Below are 23,721 nucleotides of genomic sequence, written 5' to 3' on the forward strand. Positions count from 1 at the left end.
TGCAACGTGCTTGAAGGGTTTTTATTTTTCAATAATAATATGTCGCCCTCTTGTGGATAGTGTTATTATCAATAATGAGCAGGCATAATTATCAGATTTCAGTATTCTAGACCATAGAGCTCAAAATAAAATTACACACTAATTTCTTTCTTTCTTTTCTTTCAGTGATTTTTAAATAACAATGTAATTTTGTTGAACTGCACAGGGGTATATTTAACAAACACACAGATTTAAAAGATCTACAGAACCTCACATACTTTCTATGCAAAAATACCAGCATATTATCCATATAATTTTCTGGGATGCTCATTCTCCAATGTGTATGCCCACATGCCTGTGTGCATAGGCCATACAAATACACATTCTCCACAGTATGACCAAAAACATTTAAAAATTTCTTAGAAAAAAGGTTACAACAACAACACCAAAAACCCTCCATGAACACAGCATGTCCTGATACCGGAGCCTCTATATCACAATATCTTCCCAACTTTCCATTTTGAAAGTATTCCACATGTATTTGTTCCATCCCAGTATGGAGTAAATGCAATGGAATAAACATGGAATGGAATTTACAGTAAAATCAATAAAATGTTTGAAACTGAACACAGAAAGTGACAATAAATGAACAAATATTTCAGGTTACTATATTAATAAATAAATTTTATACATATAATAAACTATATTTAATTAATAAAGTGTAAACCAAATAAAATAAATGTTCTCTACAACTTTTTGAATTTGCTCATCTTCTTGACCTGACAGAACCAAAAGTGCATAAATAATATTCTAGAGACTTACATGCATTATTTAGGAATAATTAAGGCCTGTTTTTAAATCATTACTCAGGTAAATGAGCATTTTCCTGTTGGTTTATTACAGACAATCTATGTAAATGTACATCCACTTTACAGTCTAATGATCCAATGCTGTAAATAAGGATTTTCAAATACATAGTTATTTTCTGTGCATAATAATATTTTAACCCCTGTTACTTTATTTAGTGTATATAAAATTTTAAAGACAAGAAGATTTGACCAAAGAACTGCAGAGTAAAATCTATGAATTTGTTTATGCAATGAGAAAACATAAATAATCATTTGATTCTCTAACAAATAGAGAGGAAATATCAAAGAATTGCTTGTAGAACAAAAAAATACATCAATTCAAAGTAGGTCAAGTTAGAAAAACAGTAGCCACGTGGCCTGGCATCAACAATCGGTGAGCTATTTTCAACATAGCAAACGTGTGGAAGTGTGATCATAACAGTTGTGTGAAAATACTTCACACTAAAGGACAGATTGGAAAAGTTTACATGTAAATAGAAGTCACGCGTTTGTGTGTGAAAGGGTTTAAATGTTTAGAAAAAAGCTGTTTTTGTCTACATCGTGTTTTCTACTTAATGTGGTTGTTATAATAATAATGATAATAATAATAATGATAATAATAATAATGATAATGATAATAATGATAATGATAATAATTATCATTATCATTATTATCATTATCATTATTATTATTATTATCATTATAATAATAATAATTATTATTATTGTTGTTATTATTATTATTATTATAGATAAAATAATAATAACAACAATTTTTGTTATTATTATTATTATACAGTATAATATTATAGATAAATATACTAAAAATAATTATTATTGTCATTATTATTATCTATACTAATAATAATGACAATAATAATAAGAATAATAACATTAATAACAATAATAACAACAACAACAACAACAACAACAACAACAACAATAATAATAATAATAATAATAATAATAATAATAATAATATTTTTTTTTTATTATTACATTTCTCTGAGGCATGGTGGAAGCGCGTTACACTGTCTTTCCGCACGATGGCGCTGTTATGATCCGTTTATAAAGAATATCATTATGATCCCGTGACAACTAGCTTCGAAACTTCAGGAAAAACGTCAGTAAACTTTCTGGATAGCTTTACTTGGCGGTTCCTTCACAAAACAAACATCATGGATACCGGAAAGTGCAGCTTCAGCTCGATAGTCTGTGGAAAAGTTTGAGTCTTTACATCCCGGATTTTTGTACTGAACTTCCTCTGCTGGCGTTTGTTCTGGGAAACTTAGTCAAAGGCAAGTTATAAACAAACCAGACACTGAAACTGTACAACAACCTGACAGCAGTTTAGTGTGAAATGTGTACAAAGAAATAGAAATAGTAGAAATATAACATCATAATGAACTTTAGTTTTCTGGTCAGTTCATTATTGTTAAACGTGTTTGTTGTTTTCGAGCTAGTTTGAGTCTTTACACATCACTATTATGGTGAACACAAGTGAGCAACAGTTCGTGGTGTTTATAGGAAGTTTAAATGACTAAAAATCTACTGCTTTGTACGTGGGAGTGAAAAAGTTTTTTAACTCTAAAAGTGAAATAGTTATTAAAAAGTTTTATTTAATCAGTTAAAAAAAAACAATCAAGGATTATTATTTAGGCATTTTAATACTATACATTTTTTTATGTATATTATTTTTTTATGTGTTTTGTGTGTATGCAGTGATTTATACGGATGTTAAAAAGATTTTTAGTTACTTCTGCAAAAAGACTTTTTCTTGCATGGGTGCATGATGGTGTATGAATTTGTGTATGGGTTTATATATAATATATATGTATGTATGTGGAGTGAGTGAAAAGAATCTCACAATTTTTAGGTGCAATGGTGCAAAAAGGTGTTTAACTGTGAAGTCAAATATTCACTAAAACTACAACTCTTTTTTTTTTTTTGTAAGTTAATCTTTCCACCGAATTGAATCAGACATTAACACCTAAGATGTTATATAAGGGATTTGCCTTTCACAATATTTAGCACCATGAACCGGACATAGCTGTCCAAATAGGCTTTAATGATGCCTGCAGGTCCGGTGTGTGATATGTGCTTTGATTTGTCAGACTGTCAGGTGACGTGAAAGAGCGTTAAAAACAAAATAACAGCATTTTATTTTTGTAAAATAACCTGCAATGATTATTTCTAAATTGCTTAACATCTATGACTGGCTGGGTGGAACTTTTCCACTTTGTGTTTTTGTTCCAGGGTGTTTGCCCAATAGAAGACTATTCTCAGTTCCTACTTTTACTTTCAGGATTAAATGTCACACTTAGTTTCAGTAGCTTGTCCTTGAACAGATATTGACTCGTGTGCTCTTCTTCCTGAAACAGAGGCTTGGGCAAAAAGTATGTGAGAGTCTGTCTACCTTTGATAGTCATTAGGTCTGATAGGTAAGTGTGTGTGTGTTCTTGGTTATAGCAAAAATATGTTTTAATTTTCTTGTTTTAAAAAGCAGAACCACTGAGATGTTGGACAAATGTGATATTCTTGTCTGTTTGAACGAAACAATCAGTATTGAGGACAAATCTGCATATGCGTAATTTGCAATCATTAAAATATAAATTTACTATAATATATTTATTATTAAAGTGATTAATGGGTTGTGGGAAAACTCACCTGTAGATACTGTACATATCTTCCCAGGAACTGCTGCTGTAATCGTAAACACTGCCCTTTCGAACATATCAGGACACGTCTATAACCTGTTCATACCAAACATCTATTCAGCACATGTAGTGTCTGTCTTTGCTCTCTGTACATACACTTGTATACCATAAAGCTTTATCATTTAATTATCTGTTGTTATAAGCTCCATAATGGGTCTGGATTCTCTCAACATTTTTTTCTTCACGTCATCTCAGTACATTTTTCCTCAACACTGTCACCGTTGGTTTGCTCATTAGGGATCTAAATCTGCATCCGGATTTTTTGTAAAGCTGTTTTTTTTAACAATGTCTATTGTTAGACTTACTATACAAATAGAATGGTATTGTATGAGGTCATGACCTGAATTGGGTGAAATAAGGTTATATAAATTACATTAAAAGGAAAATAAATAAATGAATTGTATTCCCGAAGGACTCAAAAGAGGGTTTTAACATATCGTTAATGTATAAAAGGAACAATCTGGTGATTTTATTTATGACACAAACCACATGTATAATGGAAATCTAAGGGCAGTTGGTGAATCAAAGGGCACTTGATGAATTCCATGGGAAAATAAGAGCTCCGTCTTATTTTTCAACACTGGAGCAATACACTAAAAAGCAGTTCCGGGTTACTTAAGTGCCATCACAAATGTGAGTCACAACTAAGCTGAAGACATAACCACAAATGCTAAGCTTTGAAAAAGTAGTCAGATTTCTAAAAGCACAAATTCTAGCCCTTATGCTTTGACTGCATGTTTGTGTTCTACACACATATGGCATTGTCCTAAAAGTTTCCTTAAACCTTCACTATAAACAAGTTCAAGCTTGTTCTTTCCTCAGCAAATGAACGTGTCTCAAAGTGATTGTCTGTGACATTCAAACCAGTGCTACAGAAGCAGAGATTAGCATGAAACAACGACTGACACGTACCTTCACCGTGTTTTCTGAGGTCTCTAATTCTTCTTGCGGTACTACAGTGTCATATCGTTGTGTTGTACATTCTGTATAATGTGTAGGTGAGTGATTTGTGAGTTTTTTCCCCCCTTGGGGAAACAGAAATATGTATGGAATGTTAACAAGTGGTTCCCTTTTTGGTTTTGTACCAGTTGGAAGAGTACCAGGATCACTATTACATAGAGGGTTTGTGTTTTGAATGATTTAGAGGGCAGGAGAGGATTATCAGGATTTTTCAAGGCTACAGTTCAAGCCACAAGGATCAAGTTAGCATAGCCCTACTTTAATCCACAACCCGGTAAGATTTCTTTTCACTTACTTTTTGTATATCCGAATCTATTTTCTGAAAAACAGGGAAGTGAGCATATAGTCAGTCTAGAATGTGTCCTTGTGTTTACTGTAGGTTGTTAGTGTCGGATCTGATTTACATTTTGAGCTGAAAACAAGGCTAAAAGAAAGTGTACAGAAGAAGCTATAGCGTGTCATTCGAATGTCATTGCACTGTCATCTGTACAGCACCTTACCGTCGGCTGAAACCTAGCCTTTACTATATATATTAGTCAGTATTATATTGATTTTTCCAACATATATATTGATGATGATGATGATGATGATAAATGTTGAGAATATTCAGAAATCATCTTTTTGTCAGGATTTGAGACCCTTAGAATTTGGTAAATATATGAGAATACTGAGATTATACTCAGTTTACTGGGGCACTGTGGCAGACGGAGTAAGGAATTGAAGCAGAAGGAAATAGAGGAGGAGTCACTCTGGCAGTTCAATGCTTCACACTGCATGTACTGTGTGACTTAATTAGTGACCCTGAAGGGGTCCTGCTGTTGTCATGCCAAGCTTTTCCATTCACGCTGATCTCTTAAGCAGTATTAAAAGTGCCATAATGCACCGTGGTTTGGCAAATGGTAGCAGCACTTCTTTTTGTCTCTGATCATGTTTTTTCTGTCCATTCCGCACAGCTCAAGAATGGATTGCCAGTTGTGTTTTTGAGCCGTGCTCCAGAGCGGAGCACTAAGGATCCACTGTTACACAGAGCTGCCTTCACTGAGCCCGGTCAGGAAGAACGATCAGGATGGACGCACACTCAAACTGCCCTAACGTCAGTATCCCCTGCCACAATGAGCAGAGAGACAAGAAAAAACGTTATACTGTGAGTACTTCTTACCTCAATGACTGCTCCTGGAAAAAAAAAATTATTTATTTTTCCCTAGACATAATTTCTGTTTAAACACCACATTCCTTTTATCATAGGTTTACAAAGTGATGGTCAGAGTTGGAAGGCACGAGTGGTTTGTATTCAGGAGATATACAGAATTTGATAAACTATATAATACAGTAAGTGGTGACGTACGTCTTACCTACGCATCTATTAAAATGTTCTTGTGACTTATTCATTGATCAAGAAACGTTATTAGTCAGTCGTGTATTTAACATTTTTTTATTTTAATATATGTCGTAATAAATAAATGTCCAGGTTTGAGAAATATTCTGAACAGAAGCGAAACAATGACTATTTGTTTTACTATTTTAGTTGAGAAAACAGTTTCCTGGGATGAATTTGAAGATACCTGCCAAGAGAATATTTGGCGACAACTTTGACCCAGGTATTTGTATACATAAAAAAAACATGCATCGCAGGCAATAATGTACTCGTATAAAGTAAATACTCTAACTCCTGCTAGGCCTTTGTTTCTCAGGTGACTTCGTTTCATTCAGTTAAATAGAGAGCATGCACATGTGATGAACAGAGTTATCTTTAATTATCTTTGTGACGTTTTTAAAATGCACCCTCCTTAAAATGAGGAGCGTGCGCTTGCATTTGACCTTTTGATTTGACCTTTTAATAGGTTCATGTACTGGTATCATAAATCTGCTTTTGTTTAAAGCTTATGTGTAACCAGTTATATGCCAAAAGTGGATGTAAGTCTAATTGAATGCATGTGTTTACAATTTCAACACGTGATAAAGGCAGGAATTAAGTGCATACTAGAGCTGTACATCTGTTAGTGCATTCTCTGCATACAGTACTGCAGGATCGATTCTCATCGACGTTGATGGCTTGAACCCTCTTTAGTATGTGATGATATCAGAGGTTACATCATCTGAACAGTAGAGCATTGACTGTTCAACGTATATGCATATTTCTGACATTTGGACAGATCATCACACTGTTTGTATCTCTTTTCTGATCATTTTCTTGTGATTATTTCCATTTATGCTTTTTTTTTAATAAGCACATATATTTTTTCTTATTATCCCTGTCAGAATTTATAAAGCAGAGAAGAACGGGGTTACACGAGTTCATTCAGAAAATCGTGTCCCATCCACAGCTCAGCAATCAGTGAGTTCATCAGTCGATTTTTTTTTTTTTATTCAGTGTTTTATGAACATTATTATTCGTGAACAGTTGTGCTGACAAGTCCATCAGACTCATGCAAATTTCTGCTCTATTGGGAGATCAGCATGTCCTGAGCATGCAAATATAGACTTTTTTATCTATTTTATCAGCTGCAGCTGTATGTTTTGTTTGTATAAGTGTTAATACGTGTTAATATTGCGTTAGGGTCTTAGTAACACTTTTAACATTTCATACAGCCCTGATGTTCGAGACTTTCTCCAAATGGACAAAACCCAGAATGTCTCAGATGCTTCAGAGGATGAAGATGAGAAGGTTTGTCACAAACCATATTGTTCATTCATATTAGATTTATTCATTTTTGCCTGGAAATCCATCAGAATTATGAGGTGAAATTACTGATTGTTCACCTTACATAGCATACTATATACTGTGTGCAAAAGTTTGTATCCCCAGCGTTGTTGGGGTAAAAAATATATCACCCTTTTACGATTCCTATACAAAATTCTATGAAGCTCCTTGTAGTTACCTTAAAACACACGCACACTAGTATTACTTTAACAAGTTTCATCTAAAATGTACTGTGTTTCTTGTGACCTGTTTACAAGCAGTGATTATATTAGATTTATTACCTTTACAGAACAATTCTACCTCCAGAAACATTAACCTGGGACCATCTGCAAACCCTCAGTGAGTACATTTTTCTCATACTGTACATGATGAAGTGAAAGTAAAAAAATAGACAAAACTCATTTACATTAATCATGGACCCATACACCACTGATCCCCCCCCCCCTTTTTTCTTTTTTACTCCCAGGGCAAAACCAACTGACTTTGACTTCCTGAAAGTCATCGGTAAAGGGAGCTTTGGAAAGGTATCAGTGTGTTAAATGTATTATGTTCCTCTGTATAAAATATTTATTGTTAGAATGTGTATATATAATTATATTTAAAGGTTAAATGTAGTCTACAAATTGAAGTGGGTGGTATCAGTTCTGTAGGTACTGAAACTTCTTTTTCCCGGGGAAGTGATGTTTGTTATGTTTGTGGTTAGCAGCTAATAAATAATGGGCTTTCCCAGTGCAATTCGAGAGCTCCCATGTTCTCTAAGTTCTCTGTTCAGACTGGAACTATTAACCAAACATGCTTCGACTCACACCAAAAGGTTCTCCTTGCAAAGAGGAAACGAGATGGGAAGTGTTATGCAATCAAAGTCCTTCAGAAGAAAGTAATTTTAAAAAGGAGGGAGGTAAGTGTTTAAAAACCCTAAATGAGAACAGCGTTCTAAAACTATTTCTTTTTATATTATTATAGTGTTCATATGATGTGTACTGTTATTTTTTTCTATATTGATATAACAGCAAAAACACATCATGGCTGAGCGCAATGTGCTGCTAAAAAACGTGAAGCACCCTTTTCTAGTTGGATTGCACTATTCCTTCCAGACGACAGATAAGTTGTACTTTGTCCTGGATTTCGTCAACGGTGGAGAAGTGAGTACTCTCACCCTTTCGTGCATGTGGCATGTGTGGAATGTTCTCTGATAGATGGAAACTGGGAGTAGTCTAACACAGGAAGTGGGGCCAATGGAGTGTTCTAAGGAACTGCAAGAGAAGACACTGTGTTAAGAATAGACAAGGCAGGAAGAAGTTTAAATTTAATAAAAAATTGGGCAAGGGATAAAATGCTGGTAGTGTTTATATAAGATATATAAGTGACCGGCTCATTGTTTGTCTTTTGACAGATATTTAAGTATTTTGCAACTTTCATTTTGAAATACTCTATTCTGACTTATACACTAGTTAAGATACAGACATTTTAGATGTGAGAATAACATGATCCTGACCTCACTGAATTACTCATCATTGAGTAGGAACCGGGTAGTGTTGAACTATGAAGGCCAAGTCAGAACAGAGATGAACTTAACGTTTAAGGAAGTGTGTGTGTGTGTGTGTGTGTGTGTGTGTGTGTGTGTGTGTGTGTGTATAAAAAATAAATACAGTCATAAATAATGATTTCTATATATTGTAGCTTTTCTTTCACCTTCAAAAAGAGCGAACCTTTCCCGAGTCCAGGGCGAGGTTCTACATTGCTGAGATGGCCAGCGCTCTGGGCTATTTACACTCCCTCAACATTGTTTACAGGTTAGTGCCCATATTATGCACCCCACATACAGTGCAGAATTATTCATTAAAATCAAAAGAGAGTAATATAAGAAAAGTAAAAAATGAGATCTGTTTTGTACATGACTGCATGCTAAACAGTCACTTCAAATTATAAAAAGTATTGCTACTCCTAAAGTTAAAATGTGATAACCCTCCATGGAAAGAATAACAGCAAATGTAACTTTGCATTTATTAAAATTTTATTTATTATTATTTTTATCAAATTTAAACTTACATTTTTTCATTAATATTATATGGTAAAAGTAATTAAAAAGAAATGCAAATAGTTAAATTTGCTGTTAAATAATATAAATAATATGTTAAAGAAACAAAGTTTAAGAGGATATTTATTTTAATGTTTATATTGTCATTTTCAATAATTGTTATAATAAATTCGTTATTTAGTTTTCTGATATTTATATTGTCTGGGAACTGCTCTAAAGATGAAATGAGTCAGTTAACTTGACACTCTTCAGAAACCTGCAGTCACGTATTCATGAATTGATTAAACATTATGAAGGAACAACGTGTTTTTTTCGTGGACTCCTATTTGCTAACCACAAACAGTGGATGAGCAAGTCCAACAGCATGACGAAAACTATTATCTGCAGACATATCAAAATTTTAAAGGCACAGTAACTTTAAACCACAAAATTCTGTTATGTTCTCCTAGCCAACAATGCAGACTCTCTAATGTTAAAAAAAAATAACGTGTAAAGATTTTTTGTTTTGTTTTGTTTTGTTTTTAGGGATTTGAAACCAGAAAATATCCTGTTGGACTTCCAAGTATGTCAGTCTATCTATCAATCAATGTATTTTTACTGAAACTGTAATATCATCATACAAATAGTGATGATATAGCTATAATTAGATTAATGTTCCTGGATAATCCTGCTGAGAATGTGATAAAATGGGCTCATGTCCCAGGCTCTAATCAGTAGCATTACTATTCAGTTCAGCCCTGAAGTGAAATGGACTGTTTAAAAGCCTTCTTGAAATCTGTTTCCTGTCTGTTAAGGGACATATAGTCTTGACAGATTTTGGACTGTGCAAAGAAGGGATCTCTCAAGCAGACACGACCTCCACTTTTTGCGGGACACCGGAGGTAATATTTTTGTGAGCGCAAGAAACCAGCAAGAATTTTTGTCGTTGCAATTTTATCAACCTGTGGATTAGCAGGATTTGCCGGTGTCAGTGTTGATAGCACTTTTTTGTTTTATTTTTTTCATGTATTTTTGCAGTATTTGGCTCCAGAGGTCTTGAGAAAGCAGCCCTACGACAACACTGTGGACTGGTGGTGTCTCGGTTCTGTATTATACGAGATGCTCTATGGCCTGGTAAGAAACAAAAATGCAGATTTTCTTAGTTTTACGAACACGTTTTTATTTATTAATTAATGTCTGGATTTGTTATCAACAGCCTCCATTCTACAGTAGGGACACGCATGAAATGTATGATAACATCCTGCATAAGGAGCTGCCAATGCGCCCCGGGGCATCCACGGCCGCCTGGTCCATTTTACAAGCTCTTCTGGAGAAAGACAACACCAGGAGACTGGGATACAAAGATGACTTTGTAAGTCTTTATTGTTGTATTGTTTGTTTACAAGGACCGCTGGTGTCCGCTAGGAGCTGACAAGAGTAGAATCTCAATAAGCAGCAAGTCGGTTCATTTCAACACACTGGCAGACTGTTGCATTAGTGAATCATATTTAAATGGCAGATAATATAATTTGTGATAGTGGTTTGGGTAGATATGACTATTGCAAGATTTTTGTTTTAAATAAATATATTTGATTAATGCAAGGCTTTGAGGAGGGAACAGAGACCGTGAGTAGCTCTGGAGGAGGTGCTAAAACGCACACAGTGCCAGTGTTGTGATTGAGGTTGATGTGCAATTCCCCTTGGTGGATGAAGCTGTCTATAATAAAGCCTTATTCTGATCATGCATGAAATGCATTTACTTCGTTCAGACATCTCCACAGCTTCTTTCATTAATGAAAGTGAATGAAGCGAAGAGGATATTACAAATGCGGGTCAGTCTTAGGTACACTATATACATTGGTATTGGTTTTCTAGTATCAAACTGCAGTTTTTTTCGTTATGTTGCTAAAAGACAGAAGCCATTCCAACCACAGCAATCACGAACAGAATTAATTGGCTACTCAAGTTGAAATAGGTTCCTGATAGATAATTATATTTCTGTTTTTATATATACAGTATATATATAAAATAGTAATGCTATGCTAATTTTTATTGTCAAATGAACAGCCTTTTGTGATGCTTAATCTTGAATATCAGCACATTTCTGTTTCAGAATGAAGTTAAAAGTCATATATTTTTTGCTTCCATTAACTGGGACGACCTTTTGGAGAGAAGGATCCCGCCTCCGTTTAATCCCAGTGTGGTAAAAAGTTTTTTCTTTTCTCTAGTTTCAGACAATTTGCTTTATTTCAGTACTTCCACAAAACAACAACATGGAATACAACACCTATGAACTACCTTCAATATTTAAAAGATCAGTGTGCATTATTCTAAAGATGCTTTTCCTTTTCCTTTGATTTTCTCTACAGGAGTCCCAATATGATATATCAAATTTTGACCCTGAGTTCACAGAAGAAACTGTACCCAACTCGGTGTGCATCTGCAAGGATAACTCCATTGTCAATGCTAGCGTCATGGAGGCTGATGATGCTTTTCTGGGCTTTTCCTACGCACCACCTTCAGATGACTCCTTCCTGTAAAATTGCTAAAGAACTGATCTATTTTATGCATTTACATAGAAATGGTTTGGCCGTGCTCCTTCATTCAGAAAGCGAAAAAAATATAAAGACCAAACCAAGGCATTCTACGCTTGTACATCTTATGATGCAGGGTTTTTCGATTTTTTTATTTTTTAATTTCTGTACAACAGGTTTATATTTTGTATTGCATAAATGTGTATACCTGAGAAATGTTTATAGCTCAGGAATTCTATTATAATATTGTTATTGCTCACTTCTCTAGAGTATTTTCTACAGTGGCATTTGTTGTGTCAGGGAAGTCGGGTAATGAACTTGAAACCGTGTGTGTGTGTGTGTGTGTGTGTGTGTGTGTGTGTGTGTGTGTAAACATTCCATATTTCAATATCTCTAATGAACTTTATTGTTCATGGCACTTATGATTGTTTGGTTTGTTCTCCTTTAAAGAATGTCTTAGTAGAATAATTTAGAAGACAATTTTCCCAAGAGCATTTGCAAGATTTCTCTTTCTTTCTTTTTTTTTTTCTTTTTTTTTTTTTTTCTTACCAAAGATATGTTTTGTAATAGCATAAACATGGAAAAATTTAAGTCAATTGTATAACTGTGGAAAGTAAACGAGTAAACTGTGGATTGTATGAATCAGCCTTTTGTTCTAAACCTGTCTGATATAGCTTATATATTTATGTATATTTTCATTAGCAATTTAAAATGAACGTATGTTTTAACCTCAGACATATTAGCTAAAGCAATAATTTGCATGGAGGCTAAACGACGAGGACTACAAGGAACTATAAGTTCAGTACGCAGATTTAAATGGCGCTACACACTAAATGCTACAATTTATGGCCATTTAGGGTTTAACAATAAATTAATTGATCAGTAAATTATTGGAATAAAACACCACTTATGCGCGCGTGCTTTTCTGTCAGAACTTAAAGGCGGGAAAATCGCGCACGAGACAAAAAAAAAGTGACGTGTTTTATTTATTTATTTATTTATTTATTTATTTAATAAAGAAGACAACAATATGGAGGATCTTCTGTCTCTGAAGGAGTCTGTGGTCATTTACATGGACAGAAGTGGAGGTCTTCGAAAGCTTACTGAGGCCTGCCAGTCTCTTAAAGGTCGGTTTTAAATCGATATTTAATTTTAATAAACGGTTTTTAACGCCCACTTGTTGCAAATACTATTTATGTGTATAAACGTAATAAGAAATAAATATAAGTAATAACAAAATTGTTTTTGTAGCAGATTGAAGATCCAATAAAAATTTATATTGTTTAACATTTAGAATAAATATTTTATGGGTTTCAGACCCTATAATCTGTTGGGTATTTATTCTTATATTTTGTCCTGACATCTATTTAACAAGTCAGTCATTCATAACTAGATTATTTTGTGCTGTTTCTTTTTCAGATTCCCAGCAGGTGTACAGGTTCAGTTTTGATGTGAACCCCACTGACATAGTTGAACTAGATGCCAAACTGGGAGACTGCATATTACACGACCCTCTGAAAGCCACTTCGCTGTTTCAGTCTGTATGTTTAATTTTGGAAGATTACTGTGGTATGATTATTCGCAGTGTGATTAAGACTGAATTAAATTACTGAATACATTATTTCTGTGTTTCACAGGTCACTTTTCTCTCAATAAAGACACTGTCATTAATTGAGCACATACATACAGAAAACCAGGTATGTCATTATATAATGATTCCTCATTTTCTGTCAAGCCAAAATGTTTTATTTAGTGATTGTGTGTTTTTCTATTCAACAAGGTTAATGTTGTTCTACGGCCAACACATATGCCACCATTTCGCAACTACATTCTTGACTTATCTGAGTTCCCTCGTGGCTGTTATCTGATGAGGCCTGTAGCATTGGAGGGCCTTGTAATCGCCATGACTTGTGTTACAAAATACACTCAAGGAGCCAGATTCATTTGTGCAGAAGAAAAATGTCCTTGCTCCAGAGGTAACTGAAACAGATCTCCTTATAATGAGCCTTTTCAGTGTGTACATTGTCCCAAAACTATAGCTGTTGTCACTATTCCACAAGGTTTCCAGCATATTAGAGTACATGCACCAGGAGCCACGGAGTCAGCTACTGTCCGGAGTGACTTCATCTGCTTCCTTTGCTCCTCGCCACTCAAAGAGGATGTGAAATCTCGTGTTTTAGGGGGTAAGAGCTATGACTGGGATGTTGCTTTATTAAGACTATGACACCTTCCTGAATATTGGGAGGATTGTCAGCACTTTCACTTTCACTTTGTTATTCATTGTAAAAATGCTAATCATTTCATATTTCCATTTCACATTACGGCTCCAATTTCATACAACAACAGTTGTTCAAATATCAGTGTTACAATAAAAAACACTGCTCATCTACTTATCAAAATATCAAGCTGCATTTCAGAGAACACGGAAACGAACATATCAATGCATAACTTTGTGATTCATTACTTGGTAAATTCCTGAAATTTTTGAACTGTTATACAGCTGGAACATATTAAGCAGTAGACTGATAATTGACATTGACACTGAATGTTAATGATGCTCAGATAAACAACTGGTTGAGCTTGTACACACCAGATCACTGGATGTGTTGGGGGCCCATGAACCTTCATCTCTGAGATATCAATCCATCACTCTATTTTTAAGAGGTAGGTCAAGATGTGATATAAACTCTACCACATTTTAACTTGTAAATTAAATAAAAAAATTAGCACAGCAAACATTCTTAAGATAGCTTTTTAAACATAATTTATAAATATACTTTGTGCTAATCTTGTATCTTAGGATATACAGCATACATCTATTAGGTCATACCACATTGTTAATGTCATTTGAACAAGACAAAAGTAAGCAATATAATTGTGATGTACTCTAATTTTAGACGAACTGTGTAACACTATGAAAATTGGCCAGCTCTATCGACTAGTAGGAATACCCGCACATGTACACCAGTGGTCCAATATTACTTGGACTATAGAGGTTTGCAGCATTCAAAATCTCACACTTGAATGTGAGTAATCCATTTCATTTTAGTAAAAACCTAACACAAGAGCATGAACACAGCCAGACCAGCTGATCTTACACTTCTTACAGATTCCTCCAGTGTAAGTGACCATTTTCAGGCCCTGCATGCTGCCTCAGCCTGTTCCCCATGGAGATTCTCTGCTATTGTTGCTAACTCATTTGGATCTCCAGTAGTCCCGCCTGGCCTATACAACACACTGAAATTGGTGCTGCTTCTTAGTCTTGTGCAGACCAAAGAGGAGAATGCAGATGCACACAATCATTTGGATGTGCTTACACTCACCAGCGATACTCTTAATGTTGAGAGGTAGGCTGCTTAAGATTGTTTAAGGCAAAAATAATCATTGTGCTGGCTTGGGATAGTATCAAGCCAAATATATAATAGCTCCTTATCTTTTACAAATAATATATTAAATATTTATGATTTTATATATATTATTTGGCTACATAAAAGCAAATAAACCCACAGAGAGATAGCTACTGTTTAACTGTGCACATCAATTGTCAGGTTAATGACATACAGTCTGGGTCTGGCAGCAAGGGGCATTCGTCACCCAGTTACTGGAGAACTGTTCACCTCCTTGTCCATGGATGAGCATGGCACAGGAACAGCCAACATCCATGCAGGCTCTGCTCTCTTGGCAACTGGGGGTGTGTGCTTGCTAGGGGATTTAACATGCTACAAGAAAGACAGGACAGACACCCTCCAGTCAGGTATCATGGATAAAAAATAAAGTTAGGCGTTTTTTAGTAATTGACCATGCCTAACAACCAACAAAGATCAGATGAAATACTTTAGCTTATGTTCCTGCAGCATTGGATACCAGAACAGTCTCCGTTTTTATCCCTGGAAAGAAGTATGGTGAAGATGCTGACCAGCTTCTGTCCTTCCCCATCAACTGCAACTTTTGGGCCCTGGCTGATGCATTAGCTCCTTGTAAAAAGGGTAACAGGCCAGACAGTGTACTGTTGGGATCTATGGTAGGTTCACAACCTCATATGATTATGAATTTTTAGTATTTTGTCCAAAGTTTAATTACTTAAAATTACCTTGAATTTTAAACCTCTGGATTAAAAAAAAAATCTACTAAGAATACAACATGAATGTAGGAGATGGGTCCAGTACCCCCACAAGTTGTAGATGCATTTGGGCTTGTGATCCAGTGTCGAGACTCGGGAGGTAACCTTCCACTCCTAGCTATGACAGTACACACACTGAGGCAGGCCATTTCACCAGGAAAGCCCATATACCCTGCATGCATGCAGTTTACCACACAGGACTATAAAGAGGTTAGACCACCAACATTTCTATGAAATACTACTTCACTGATTGACTTTTTAACTTTTGTGTATATTGTACATCAGTGCTCAACTTTAATCACGCTTATCTCCTCCTAAGCTCCTGGCTTATGCTCGGAGTCTAACAGTAGACATGAGCACTGAGGCGGAGAAGATGATCCACGGCTACTACATGGCCAGTCGGAGAGTGCGCTCATCAGTATCGGTCACATCTATTAAACTGCTGTAAGCACAGGCTAACATCCTCTGCACTTTACAGTTGGTACACAAAAGAAGCAGGGGTTGCCTGATTAATTGGAACAATTAAGGGGGGAAACCCAAGGACTGGAATTAGAAATTGCTGCAGTAAAACCATAAACAATACACCACACATAGCTTACCACTAGATGTAAGCCTTAATATTTAACTTATGTAAATATTTAAAGTTCTTCCTAAGGTGTGTTTAACCTCTGAATAAATTATCGGGTGTTAAGTCAAAAAAAAAAAAAAAAAAAAAAATCTACATCCATAGGAATCCACTATTGCAGTACCTGTACTAGAATAATGAAAGTTCACTGAAATACAAAATGTAAATTTACTTGCTGGTTTTGGCAGGGTCGCCCTAGCACAGGCACATGCCAAGCTTAACCTGAGGACCCTTGTTTTAGAAGAGGATGCAGTTATTGCAGTGTTGCTGTGTGAGAACTCAATTACCCTCAGACATGGTGAGAAATGATCTTTTAATTAAGATTAGCCATTTCCTCCAGCAAATTGAATAGATTAACAGGGCAACATCAAACAAGCTCCATGATCTTTCAAATTGGTTTTCAAACTGGCTGTTATAATTTAGTAACTTGAATTTTATAGCTTTATGCACAGTGAAGGATACCCCACTAGCATAAAAACTACATTACTGCAACAAACATTGGCTGGTTTCAAAATTCATCATTTATAACTTAGGTCACTATTTCTATGGGTCACAAACAAACTCTTAATACATGTTGGGAATACAGGTGCCTCAGCGCTTGTTCTTCCACCCGACGCGGTGTTTCCTTGTGATCTGCATGACCTGGAGTCCCTGCACCGTCGAGACCGGACCTTGGAAGAATTCCGTCACCAGATCCTGCAGTTTGTATACAACTATGCACCAGGAGCTGCTACCTATATCATAGAAGAATAGGGCATATTTAATCTCAGGTATCTACATCTGTTAAATATATACATGTTCAGCTATTCTTAAGTTTGGGTAATATTTGTTAACATTTCTGCAATATTTATTGTTCATAGCTGTAATGTATGAATTTATAATCTTACCATATTTATAAAATACAAGCAATTTATGACTTGCACCTCCAAGGTCTGAGAATCAGTTTCTGTAAAAATATTTACATGTAACAAAAATAAATTAGTTTAACATACTATCCCACAAACAGTTACTGTACATAACCCAAGATGGCTTTTCAGATGGTCACATTATCAACATCCCAATCTGGTCTGATGGGTAAACGGCAAAAATATGAAAATCATCATGAATGCATTCTCTCAGGTACAATAGAGGGGAAGGAAGAAAAGGGTTGTCTTACCATGTCCTGAGACATTCAGTTTAATATCCACACCCATTTCTGAAGAGAGAAGAAACATCTCAATTTCACCAACTGCTCACATAAGATGCCCCATCATAAATAGTGCTACCATTGAACTCTCAGATGATCACATTATCAACAACCCAAACTGGTCAGATGGGTAAACGGCAAAACATGAAAATCATCATAGTTAGTACATCACTTAGTACATCATTTCATGTCCACAAAGAAAACGTTTCTCACCTTGATGCAATACAAACTGCAGAAACTTCTATTCAGCACTCACTGTTCTCCATCTAATATTCAGGACGAGAAAAGATGAAAAATAGAACGAGTTTATTTTTCCTTCTTCCTGATAAGTTTTACAACGCCAGACTAAAAGCACTGGTGTATAATCTTAAATAGTATGGTAAATATCAAGACATTTGACAGCTCTCAGCACCAAGCATTATTCATGTGCTCCTCTTTGTACATGTTCACTTTCTTTTATCTAGGGTTAGGAAGAAAAAAAAAAGCTCTGGCCACTAGGTGGCAGGTCAGAAGAAAAAACGCCTCACTGTCACTAAAACGCTTTTCAGTACATCACAGTTTACATTAACTTTCAATATAGTTAAAAAGTAAGTATATCCACAACTACAGACGGACCAATTGTGTATTAAAATAATTTTCACTTTAAAAATATTTGCCATACCTTGTTCCAGACATCTATGCTCAGGTTTTCTTCTTTCCAGAATTTCTGTTGAGAAAATACATTTTAATCCCATAATTCATGATTAACTTAATACTTTTGGAAGTAAATGATTAATAGTGAATGCTCAGTTAGTCACATTATCAACAACCCAAACTGGTCAGATGGGTAAACGGCAAAAATGTGATGTCATCACAGCTCAACAGAATATTCAATAATACAATACTCCACAATCTGCATTTCTTTTGTTTGTCATGGTGTGAAGTACGATATGTATGGAATACTGTTGTATTACCTTGTAGTCTCCATATCAGCCATGGTTTTGGTCATCATGTGGGTTTCCTGCTGTACAGAGAAAAATAAAATTGTTAAATTTGTCCCCCATCTCCACCACGTCAAATTTAAAAACATAGCTGAGCTGTACTATACATTTTGGGGTTTGATCAAGACCACCACCTTAAATAACTAGTTCCTAATTAGTCTTATTCCGTCACAACTATTGATTTTACACAGCTTCACATAAGCAGCACTGAGGGAACAATCGATAAGTGAACTCAATTCCACTCCAAATCTTGACTGATGAACCAAAGATCAAAGGGCACATGTAACACAGCTTGAGAGCACAACATCTCACACCAACACAAAGGTCTTACCATGGCTAGTACAACTCAAGGTCAGGACCTTTGCCAAGACCATAGCCCCTCAGAGAGGAATAAAAATTCTGAATTTCCCAGCAAATGATCATGTGAAGACCAATCCCAAGCCAGCGTGGCCTCACAAGGGACAACAGACCTGGTCATAACCAGTAGACAGTCCTACCAACAGCAATGTGAAGACCAAAGGGGCAATTTATCAACCCAAGAGGGACATGGAACTGCCAACATGATTTATAACTGCTGTAAGTGAGAAGTAAATCTGCCTGTTGAACAGTCACAATCACAACTTAAATTATAAAAAAGGTTATATATACAAACATCCTTGTGCTATTCAAATATACACACACAAGTGTATGGGGATGCTAGTTATTTTAATCTGCTTGAAGGCAAATTGGTTGAATTACATCCCATCAATTATATAATCCACTCAAAGTCTAGAGGAATTAAAAAAAAAAGAAACACCAAGTGTGTAATACACATTTAGTTTAATTAACATCTCCCTAATTTACCTACAGCATGTTTTATCCAGTTACAGCTTAAATCCTGCTTTTGCAGTAACATTAGCGTTTTATTTAGAATTCACATAACAGCCATTCGTTTCAAAATATGAGTTCAGTCTCAAAATTTACCATTTCAACAATCAGCTTTATTCTTATCAAAAACTGCATTTTACCATCGACATCCTCTCCCTATGTGCTTGTTATTTTTCTAAGATCTAAAACAATTGAATTTTTGAGGCTGTAAAGGAAACAGTAGATCACCACGTGGTCACAGATGGACAACAAGGCAGCACAAAGACCTCGAAATTTAGCCGCTTGTACTATTTTTTCCATCAACGTTGGGACTTTTGCTCAAGGTAAAAGAACCGTAAATAAATTTAACATACCATTAAATATTTAGCAAATCTACACAACAAAATTTTCTGAAACTAGGCCATGAGCAAAGCAAAAAAAATAAAAACGCATAACCTTATCTCAACAACACGTGTTTAAATACTGTTACAGCAACAACTTTAATGGCATTTTACCTGAAAAGACGTAATTTAACATTTTAAAGCAATCTGCTTTAACGACTCTGCGGCCCTTGAAATTCTCCATTCGAGGATCCATGCTGCAAAGAAAGAGACCTTGCGCATGCGCGGATTGTTATTTAAGCCAGGCTTCCTGCTGCAAAAAAATGCACATGCGCACTAGACCCTTAGTAAAGCATGAGCGGTGACAAGAATTCTGACGTAGAATAATAGTTTTTTTTTTAATAATAGTTATTAATATTTTTAATCTCAGGGTACTCGTGTTTAGATATGGGTACTAAGAAAAATACTTAAAAATAACACATGAAAGTGAAGGCAGAAATAAATGAAAATATTCGTCCCTAAATTTTAAAATGTAAACATTTAAAATGTTCAGACTTTTTTGACAAAAGGCTAATTTATCCTGCCTTGTTTAAGTGATACAAAAAAATTTTTTCAAGCACCTTGAGGATTTCAGAAGAAGTGTTTGTGAATTTAATTTATTAATGGCAATAAAAGCTCCAGAAATTCACATAACGTTTATTATGCACATGACTCATGTCTACATATAGTAAATAAAAATAAACCCAATGCTCATAGACGATTTATGGTCAATACGTGGCAGGAAAACTGACTAATGTAGTGTAATGCACTCAGGTTAATGTGACCTATAACCTGCTAGGATGTTACAAATACTAAAAGTGTTATTATTATTATTATTATTATTATTATTATTATTATTATTATTATTATTATTATTATTATTATTATTTCTAGTTTAAGTAGTTTTTGCTAGTCAACTTTCAAACCAAAATCAAGATGTACTGAACTCTACTTTAACTCCAACACAAAACATAGATTTTAGTAACATGACACTATTAAATGCCTGTTTATATTTCTGCCTGTAGTGAGTCAGTCAACAGACAAGTGAATTCATGCTGTATTTTATTTTATTTAATGAACTATTTAAATTACTAAGACAAAAGCACAATAGTAAAGTATGTAAATGCGTTACACAGAATTTGTGTAATCAGGACATCATTAAAGCCTTGGTTTCTATCTGAAAACATTTAAATCATACAATACAATATAATTGTTGTTGCTAATGTCATAATCTGAAAGTGGCAGGTAGTTTTAAATTAGGGGTCTTTTTTAACTTTTGTATATTTACAATCCACAAATACACAGACAAAGGAATGAGCAGGGATTCTACTAGACTTAGTCCAACCATTGTTGTGATCCTGACAGACCTCTTCACATGACAAATGTTACGTTATTCACACGTGTGTTTAGTGCAAATACTTTAACTCAAAGTGCATAGCTAACAAGTCAAGCATGACAGCTCAATATCCCGACATATAGCTACACAAAAGACACAGAACTTTGAGCAGAGTCCCCTTCTCTATTTAGTAAGACATAAAAAAAAAATCACTGTTGATTATATACAAATTATGTACAAATGACAAATAATTAGGTTACATGTAAGTGTGCCGTAAACAAGCAGCAACACAATCGCCATGCAGTCTTTTGTTCTTATTTGCACTCATTTCAATATGAAATTGGTGTGGGGGGAAGAGATTATATAGTATCATTTATATAATATAGTTTCAGTTCCTTTTGCAGAGTGAAGACAATTTAAGGCGCAAGTTAATCGTTCAGAGCTAAAAACCACATAATGAGAGCTTACAGTAGAGGTGGTCCACATGTTTGGCTCTGCGTTGATCATCTAAACCTTCATTTTATTGAAAAGAAAGTCTTGCGTGCAAAGAGATTATGTCTGAGATGAGGATGATGAAGCTCCTTGATTTTCATTCGGGCCTGAATTACTCAGGAACTGGCCACTGGCACCGATATACAACCTCGAACGCATGGGCCATTTCTGGAAAAAATAAACAAACATAAAAATAATGAAAAATTAGAAATGAATCATAACAATCCAAAGCATAAACGGGGTGAAAATTTTAGGTGTCAGGGTTTCTAAAACTAGCTTTCAAGTGCTAGATTTAGATTGCATTTTACATATAGCATAAGTGTACGCCAAAGTGCTGTATAATAAAATTAATAAATCAGAAAACACCAATAAACTTAATTACATTGAAAAATGTTTAAAACAATTAAAGACAACAACGAAATGTGGAAATACATGGTAAAACAGATGTCACGATACTACAAATACATACCCCCTAAAATTGTAACACTTTGTGAATGCCGTGTGTACACTGTGAAAAGAAACAAAATACACAAAATGCAATTCCACTGTACTCACTTTCACAGGATGCAGGTAACCGCTGCCTTTGAGTGAATTTAACGGTTCGCTTCGTTTTGAGCCGTCTCCTTCTTCCATGCCCTCTTCCTGTAGGGTTTTGGTCAGATGAGCGATGTATGTAGTGGCTAATATGAGCACATCGAGTTTGGACAGTTTGGTGTCCGGCGGTACCGATGGCAGGGTCCTCTGGAGCTCCAGAAACGCATGTCTGAGGGTCTGAACGCGACTCCGCTCGCGCGCAGCGTTGGCTGCTGCGGGTCGCCCCCTGGTCCCCAGACCACCGCCTGAAAGCACGCGCCCACGTCTACGGTCCGCATTCAGCGCGTCGGGACTCGGGCTAGAGCTCGGGCTGGATGTGGGACTGTCATCCATAATTGTTACGCATCCAGTTCCATCCACTAGATATCAGTTCTGAACCTAAAAAGTACAGAGATATTTTTTTCTTAATAGGAACCATAAATTAGTCAACACTAGGCTTAGATCTGTGACAGATCTACAGTATACATTACAGATATTGTGCTGAACGACGCAGGATTTTTATATCTGACTTGCTTTACAGAATAACTATATTTTAAAGTTTTTAAGCAAAAAAGATTTTACACAAATTAAAGTTAAACAGTGTTAAACATACAAATACCCTCACAGCATCATATACATCATACTAAAATACAGAAATATTCTTAACAACATTTCTTACAAAAATAAATTAATTTAATTTACTATCTATACAATAATAAACTCACGCAATATAAAATACTGACATCATTTAAACTGTCAAACTTCAAGATTTAACCATTTTCAACACAATAATACAAGAATGTCTATGCAAAAAAAATGTATTTGAAAAGACTAATTAAAATGAATTACAGACAGTTCTAATGCGTATCATGTTTATAATGCAGTGTCAAACTTCACCAAATGGTTTAGCCATTACCAGAGAAAGTATTCTAAAGTTTTATTAAAATTGTTAAAATTGAAATATTTAAAAACCGACCATGTTTTAAACGAGTAAATACGAGAGAGCACGTACATACCGTCACTCAAATTTCACTCAAAAAAGTACACATGAAGACAGGAAAGTTGGAGTTCTCTAACACACCGCTCCAATAGAGATGTATAGTTCCGTTCCAACTGCAAAAATATGTGTAGCCTGAAAACCGGGCGCGGTTACTGAAGAAGGTGCGTTTTTATGTCTCCGTGTCTGTGCCAATCCCTCACCTGAGCGCGTCAGGTCTCAGGAGCCTCTAATTTATTGGGAAAACAACGAGCTGACAAGTTCTTCACTTCGGTGCAATTAATCACAAGGCTTTAAACGCACGGGCGGCGCATGAGGCTCCTTCTCCTGCGCTTTCTCCTTTTCCTCTGCTTTCGCTATAGGGTAGAGGAGACCAACCTCCAACGCAAGGCAGCATTTTTCGGCCACACACATTTACTTCTGAACAAGC

The 23,721-nt window shown here is 35.4% G+C and overlaps 3 protein-coding genes and 1 long non-coding RNA gene across 10 annotated transcripts; 2 read left to right on the plus strand and 2 right to left on the minus strand.

The window, feature by feature from the left end:
• The first annotated feature begins 1,899 nt into the window (after window positions 1-1,899).
• On the plus strand, window positions 1,900-12,387 carry sgk3 (serum/glucocorticoid regulated kinase family member 3). Of its 4 annotated transcripts, XM_027175838.2 has the most exons (19): window positions 1,900-2,125; window positions 3,209-3,268; window positions 4,689-4,778; window positions 5,458-5,648; window positions 5,750-5,833; window positions 6,030-6,102; window positions 6,764-6,839; window positions 7,094-7,169; window positions 7,495-7,544; window positions 7,672-7,729; window positions 8,020-8,103; window positions 8,216-8,347; window positions 8,886-8,998; window positions 9,769-9,805; window positions 10,038-10,124; window positions 10,261-10,356; window positions 10,439-10,594; window positions 11,336-11,425; window positions 11,592-12,387. In XM_027175838.2, exons 4-19 carry the CDS (start codon window positions 5,571-5,573, stop codon window positions 11,760-11,762), a joined length of 1,461 nt encoding a protein of 486 aa, XP_027031639.1. In that variant the 5' UTR covers window positions 1,900-2,125; window positions 3,209-3,268; window positions 4,689-4,778; window positions 5,458-5,570; the 3' UTR covers window positions 11,763-12,387. The 4 variants fall into 4 exon arrangements, with proteins under 4 accessions (XP_027031639.1, XP_027031630.1, XP_027031620.1 ...); XM_027175829.2 differs by lacking the exon at window positions 3,209-3,268; XM_027175819.2 differs by lacking the exons at window positions 3,209-3,268; window positions 4,689-4,778.
• A 147-nt stretch (window positions 12,388-12,534) lies between these two features.
• mcmdc2 (minichromosome maintenance domain containing 2) lies at window positions 12,535-17,399 on the plus strand. 2 transcript variants are annotated; one of them, XM_027175805.2, is made up of 14 exons: window positions 12,535-12,883; window positions 13,176-13,297; window positions 13,394-13,453; window positions 13,537-13,732; window positions 13,817-13,939; window positions 14,319-14,420; window positions 14,654-14,782; window positions 14,866-15,103; window positions 15,305-15,510; window positions 15,611-15,777; window positions 15,907-16,086; window positions 16,196-16,320; window positions 16,690-16,799; window positions 17,088-17,399. In XM_027175805.2, the coding sequence occupies exons 1-14, from the start codon at window positions 12,787-12,789 to the stop codon at window positions 17,252-17,254; spliced, it is 2,022 nt and encodes a 673-aa protein (XP_027031606.2). In that variant the 5' UTR covers window positions 12,535-12,786; the 3' UTR covers window positions 17,255-17,399. The 2 variants fall into 2 exon arrangements, with proteins under 2 accessions (XP_027031606.2, XP_047664451.1); XM_047808495.1 differs by lacking the exon at window positions 16,690-16,799 and having other exon boundaries at window positions 17,088-17,227.
• Window positions 16,798-20,179, minus strand: LOC113661551. Of its 3 annotated transcripts, none has more exons than XR_003445055.2 (7): window positions 20,029-20,179; window positions 18,641-18,690; window positions 18,349-18,393; window positions 17,901-17,953; window positions 17,658-17,696; window positions 17,389-17,447; window positions 16,798-17,235 (listed from the first exon to the last, which is right to left on the minus strand). It is a non-coding gene; the product is annotated as an uncharacterized LOC113661551 (long non-coding RNA). The 3 variants fall into 3 exon arrangements; XR_003445056.2 differs by having other exon boundaries at window positions 18,641-18,687; window positions 20,029-20,159; XR_007139474.1 differs by lacking the exon at window positions 20,029-20,179 and adding an exon at window positions 19,888-19,906.
• A 979-nt stretch (window positions 20,180-21,158) lies between these two features.
• On the minus strand, window positions 21,159-23,705 carry LOC113660221 (transcription factor 24). The gene is made up of 3 exons (XM_027173546.2): window positions 23,579-23,705; window positions 22,277-22,674; window positions 21,159-21,889 (listed from the first exon to the last, which is right to left on the minus strand). The coding sequence occupies exons 1-3, from the start codon at window positions 23,703-23,705 to the stop codon at window positions 21,782-21,784; spliced, it is 633 nt and encodes a 210-aa protein (XP_027029347.1). The 3' UTR covers window positions 21,159-21,781.
• Window positions 23,706-23,721: the final 16 nt, after the last annotated feature.

The sequence above is a fragment of the Tachysurus fulvidraco genome, chromosome 25, assembly GCF_022655615.1.
Source record: "Tachysurus fulvidraco isolate hzauxx_2018 chromosome 25, HZAU_PFXX_2.0, whole genome shotgun sequence".
Taxonomy (NCBI): domain Eukaryota; kingdom Metazoa; phylum Chordata; class Actinopteri; order Siluriformes; family Bagridae; genus Tachysurus; species Tachysurus fulvidraco.